Below are 5,812 nucleotides of genomic sequence, written 5' to 3'. Positions count from 1 at the left end.
TGTGTGGCACGAAGGAAATTGTTCTTTGGGAAAAATTATTTCATAAAGAAATATTTTCTTAGAAAATAAGTTAATTTTTAAAAAATATTTAATAAGCAAGCAAGAAAATATTATTTCAAAAGAATTTATATGTTATCTAGCAAAATACACTGTAAAGAGGCGAGATGGAACAAGGAGTGGGGATTCGGAGGTAAGAGACAATAAATTTGATGAGATTTATTTTCTCTACTTCCATTAAAAATACCAATTTCATTATTTTTAAGGTATTTTTTAAATATTTTAGAACAATAAATATTTTATATTTGGCCCCTGATAGACTGGGGCAAAAATGGAAAATTGAATGAAGAAGAATCCCATTGGTTTACGCCTTTGATGATGATGATGATCAAATATTAATAAGAGGTGAATGGAGTATGAATTTTATTTCCTTCTATTTATCAAAACATATTACCACCTAATTATTGTTTTTTCTCTCTCTTGTCCTTGTTATTTTTTGTTTTTACTCCACTTTGTGGGAGCATAACAAAGGTTCAGTTTCTCTTTCTACTTCTAGAAGAAGAAGAATACAAAATTCGTGTGGCTTCCTTCAATTCGATTCTTGAAATTCTGGGTATTTTCTTGATTTCTTTATTTTTCATTCTTTCAATTTCCTCTTTCTTCCGTTAATTTCTTTTCTTCTCTTCATAATTCTATTTTGATTTTACTCATCAATGCTCTTTTCTCATTTTTCTCTCAGATAAAGCTGAAGTTTCCTGGTTTTTGCGTTTTTACTAGAACTAGAACAACAAATTATTTTATTTTTCTCCTAATTACTAAAGATTTGGTGTTTCTTTTGCTGTGTAGTTAATCCTAAAACTATTTAATTGGATAGGCTTTTTTTTTCTTTTTTTTTTTGGGTGTGTCTTGTTAAAACTACTTGTTTTCTTAACATAATTGTGTTGTTAGTCTTTCGCCAAAGTTTTGAATCTCATGTTTTTTTTTGGTTGTTTTTCAAATCTTTTTGGAATTTCTGCTATAGATCCCGTTTTATATTTGGATTTGTTTTAGGCAGTTTCCAGTTTAGCATAATTTGTTTTTTAACAGGGTCATACAGGGAGTTTCAAGAATGATTCTTGAATACTTTAGAAATAGGAAAGTATGGGTAAGTTCTGTATACACTCTATCTTCCGGGATTACTCTAGGTTTGTTGTTGTTGGGTTAGAAATAGGAAAGTATGAGGTTGCTAGTTTTTGAAGTTAAAGGTAGGTCAACCCAAAGCAGAGACGGATTCAAGATTTGAACCTTATGGGCTCGAGATTCCACTGAATCAACTGACTATCCGAGTTAATAGGTTCCAAATTTAGTATTTGTACATATTTAGTAGATTTCTCAACGCGTATATAAGGTTTGAGTAAACTGGAAAAAAGGAAACAAGAAAATGTAAAGAGGCCATAAGGACAACATAAACCGGGGTTTGGAGGATCTTTTTTCTGTGATGATTTAAATCTTGTTTTCTAAGATCTTTAACAGGCATAACATAGAAGGATTGATGCCAGTGCTGAGAAATAGGTTATTGATTAAAACAATAGAAGAAAATGGTTACCTTAACACACTTCTTAAGACTATTAAATACCTCTGATGATCCTCAACTTTTTTTGTTCAATATTACAGAGTTGTGGAAATAGTCAGATTAAGTGTAGTCATCTCATACCATTTCCAGTACGTATGATTTTACCTCAGTTACAACAGCACGGATAGCATGACATGTATCATACTTGTTATGTGCTATATTTTTAGAAATCTTGATTATAATTCAATAAATCGGCATTTAACACTCATCTTAACAGCTATAATTGGACCTTTTGACATCATTAAATCAATATATGGTTCCTTAAAATTGTTGCCCAACCTTTGCTGATTTATGGGGTAGGTTGAATTAAGTGCAGCCTTCTTGTTTTCTTAGTATTGATAATTTTAGGTCAATTGCCAATGCCCAGATAACTTGGATATTGACATGTATGCATGCTTGTCGTATAATAGTTTTTTAGATTTATCTTTGGTTCCGATTCTTAAACTATTTTTCTCTGGATATTATTCATTTGAAGCTTCTCCCTCACCTCTCCAGTGTAGTGATCTTAATTTTACACACTCAAAAGGTATGAGAAATTAGAATTTCACTTGGAAAAAAGGAGCACCTAATGTCTTACATGATGACTTCCCAATAAGTAGATTAGGGCCCTCCATTTGTGATATAACGTATTCAGAATATGTTTCTATGCCATTAAAAATTATGCAAATGACCTTTTTTATAATGCTAGTACTTGTTATCTGATTTTCTAAAAATCATCCTTCTCTATCTCTATTTTCCCGTTGTTTCTTGAATGATTCTGTTTCTCTTTCCCTTTCTTTTCACACACATTACAACCAATTTCCTCAGTCGAAAATTTTTCCTCTCATTGATCTTTTGAAGGTCAAACTGAGCTTTTTTTATTTGTTAATTTATGTAGGATGCAACTAGTCTTGGTATGTTAAATAAAGAGAAGGAGATAATTCAGATAGACTGCCTTCTGTCTTTTTTGCTTTAGACCTTTTATGCATCTTCATGGTGGTGTTGATATTGCTTGTGATTGTTAAGAGTATGCTTGAGCCAAAAAGAGCCTTCCCGTCTCCCATATTCTTAGCCATTGAGGAATTCTGACATGGCATTTTCTGTTGTTGTTTTTCAGGTTATTAAACTAAGATTTCTACTGAGAGACATGATCTGCTATTCACTTTCGGTATCTTCTGTCATCAGTTTCTAATCCTGAAACCTGCTTTGGTCTTATTTACCATATAAGAGCATTAGACAACCCTTGATGCCCCTCTACAAGATTAGATAATATGGATCGAGCAGACACATCAGGGTTTGTGAGTGGAGGAGGTAGCTCATTAGGACTTAGTTTACTCACTTGCTTTGTTTTGATTTATGAGTTTCTCTATTAATATGTGATAAGATTATTTAGTTCGTTTTATTTTTCGGGTCAATGTTTTCCTAGTGTAGTATGATAACATCCATTGATCCTAATAAGAACAATATGTACCGTGTTCCAGATGTTGAGCTCACAAGGAGTGATACAACATTAAGATTAGATTGCTTTGGTTATGGAGGAAATGAGTGTGTCAGATTTGGAGGCAGTGGAACCAACAGCGGAAGCCATATTATACAACAGAATGCTGTTGATGACGGGTGTAAACTGGTGCTTGGTTTGGGGCCAACACCTACTATATGTTCTGACGATTATTACCCTGGTGGATCTAATAAAAATAAAGGATTTACAGCATTGTTGAATCAGGGGCTATTATCTGAGAGTGATTCTATCCTCAAACTTGGCCTCTCAGGGAGCACCGATGAAATTTCCAATGCACTTGATTTTTCGGCTATCACTCAGAGTACTGCTGGTGCACCTCATCATATCGATCAGCTATCTTCGGATGGTAAAAGACCAACTATCCCTATCCTGGATGAAGGTTCCACATCTGCCAAGAAGTCAGGTGGGTACATGCCTTCACTTCTTCTGGCTCCAAGAATTGAGAACAGCCGACTATCCTTCCAAAATAAGGAAGTTTCAGAACTGGGTGCAAAATCCCATTTTCATCTCCCTGAGCTGAGCTCTGAACCTTCTTGTATCTCTGACTATTCAATGAGTAACCTCTCTGAACCTACGACAATGGCTACATCCTCACGCAAGATAAACAATCCCAAGAGATGCAAGTTTCCAGGGTGCTCCAAAGGAGCTCGAGGAGCAACAGGTCTTTGCATTGGGCATGGCGGGGGACAGAGATGCCAGAAACCTGGATGCAACAAAGGTTCTGAGAGTAGGACTGCATACTGCAAGGCCCATGGAGGAGGGAAGAGGTGCGAGCACCTGGGATGCACTAAAAGTGCAGAAGGTAAGACTGACTACTGCATAGCACATGGTGGTGGAAGGCGTTGTAGCTTTCCTGAAGGTTGCACTAGAGCAGCACGTGGCAAGTCAGGCCTTTGCATCAAGCATGGTGGAGGAAAGAGGTGCAATGTGGAAGGATGCACTCGTAGTGCTGAGGGAAAAGTTGGCTTGTGCATTTCACATGGTGGTGGACGCCGTTGCCAATTCCCTAGTTGTACAAAGGGTGCACAAGGGAGCACTTTGTTCTGCAAAGCACATGGTGGTGGAAAGCGTTGCATCTTTGCTGGCTGCACCAAAGGAGCTGAAGGGAGTACGCCTCTTTGCAAAGCACATGGTGGTGGAAAGCGCTGTCTCTTTGATGGTGGTGGTATCTGCCCCAAAAGTGTACATGGAGGCACAAACTTTTGTGTTGCCCATGGTGGTGGGAAGAGGTGTTCTGTTCCAGGATGCACCAAGAGTGCTCGAGGGCGTACTGATTGTTGTGTCAGGCATGGAGGAGGAAAACGCTGCAAGTTTGAAAACTGTGAAAAGAGTGCTCAAGGTAGCACTGACTTTTGCAAGGCTCATGGTGGTGGTAAGCGTTGCAGCTGGGGAGAGGGGAAATGCGAGAAGTTTGCTAGGGGCAGAGGAGGTCTATGTGCTGCTCACAGCAGCTTGTTACATGGGAGGAATACGAATAAAGGAGGCATGATTGGACCAGGACTTTTCCATGGACTGGTCCCTGCCGCCTCCCCTGTAAAGAGCACTTTTGAGAACAATCGTTCTTCGTCTATGGTGAGCATGGTCTCAGATTCGATTCATTTACTCGATAAGCCAGCTGAACGGCAGCTACTTATACCACCACAGGTATTGGTACCCTTGTCAATGAAGGCCTCACTAAATTGTTCAGAGAAGCCTGATGACAGAAGCACCAAACTTGGAATAGGAAGAAGCAACACAAACAACAACTTTGAGTTTGTTGTTCCAGAGGGCAGAGTTCATGGTGGCGGCCTAATGACTTTGCTTGGGGGAAACCTGAAAAATGCAATAATGTGAAAGCTGTTCACTCTGCTCTGGGAAGACAATAAATTATGTGATTTGTACTCTCGCGAACTAGTATTCAGTTTTTTTCTTTGGAACTGTGTATAAATGTTTGTATCAGCTATGTGAGACTCCTCTCTATTAAATACTTAGGATATGATATTGTAATTGTCATTTGTCATATTCCTTATTTTGCCTTCAAAATCTCTCTTAATAAAATCTTTATTTGGTGGACAGTTTTTCTTGGTTAGTTTCTAATAGTAACTTTCTTGGCAGATCAGCTGATGTAATGTAATTATGCCTTGTATTACAGTGAAATAAGAAATGTGAATCCATGAAGTTTTAAATTCATTACGGAAGTTGTTAAAATTGGGAAATGCTGCACTACGTTGTTGTTTGATGTAATACTTTTCCTACTTGGTTTTTTCTGGTTCCTTTTATTTGCCAGGGCTATTTTATGACTCAATCCTACTAATATAATGTTCTAATATATTGAGTAAGCATCTGGCTAGAGGTCTTAGGTTCACACCTGGGTATGAAAAAAATCCTTGGTAGGGAGCGTTTTCCCCGAATGGGGTCCTATATGGCGTGAATCCAAGTCAAATTTATTAGATCCCACTTAACCTTGTCATGATAGGAAACTCTTTGCATGAGGATCATTCAACAACTTCCCTGATTAATTAACTCTTATTCTTCCATTTGAATTCTTCAGTGAAAGAGCTTGTGGCCATTATGTGGATGGCACACTTGCTGGAATACAATAATATTTTGCTTTCTTAGCTAGAGCACACGCCACATTATAATACAATAAGAAAGTATATATATGACTCATATCTTATATCTGTGTTCATGCAAGTGCCTTCCTATATTAAAGTTTATTTGGTCTA

At 37.4% G+C, this 5,812-nt stretch overlaps 1 protein-coding gene across 3 annotated transcripts; it reads left to right on the top strand.

Moving 5' to 3' along the window:
* The first annotated feature begins 431 nt into the window (after positions 1-431).
* On the top strand, positions 432-5,159 carry LOC129885767 (uncharacterized). Of its 3 annotated transcripts, XM_055960174.1 has the most exons (3): positions 432-610; positions 2,706-2,899; positions 3,070-5,159. In XM_055960174.1, the coding sequence occupies exons 2-3, from the start codon at positions 2,860-2,862 to the stop codon at positions 4,938-4,940; spliced, it is 1,911 nt and encodes a 636-aa protein (XP_055816149.1). In that variant the 5' UTR covers positions 432-610; positions 2,706-2,859; the 3' UTR covers positions 4,941-5,159. The 3 variants fall into 3 exon arrangements, with proteins under 3 accessions (XP_055816149.1, XP_055816147.1, XP_055816148.1); XM_055960172.1 differs by having other exon boundaries at positions 2,706-5,159; XM_055960173.1 differs by lacking the exon at positions 432-610 and adding an exon at positions 939-1,141 and having other exon boundaries at positions 2,706-5,159.
* The last annotated feature ends 653 nt before the right edge of the window (positions 5,160-5,812 follow it).

The sequence above is a fragment of the Solanum dulcamara genome, chromosome 4, assembly GCF_947179165.1.
Source record: "Solanum dulcamara chromosome 4, daSolDulc1.2, whole genome shotgun sequence".
Lineage (NCBI taxonomy): Eukaryota > Viridiplantae > Streptophyta > Magnoliopsida > Solanales > Solanaceae > Solanum > Solanum dulcamara.
The sequence above is the reverse complement of the archived record's forward strand: the minus strand, read 5'-3'. Positions and strand labels throughout refer to the sequence as shown.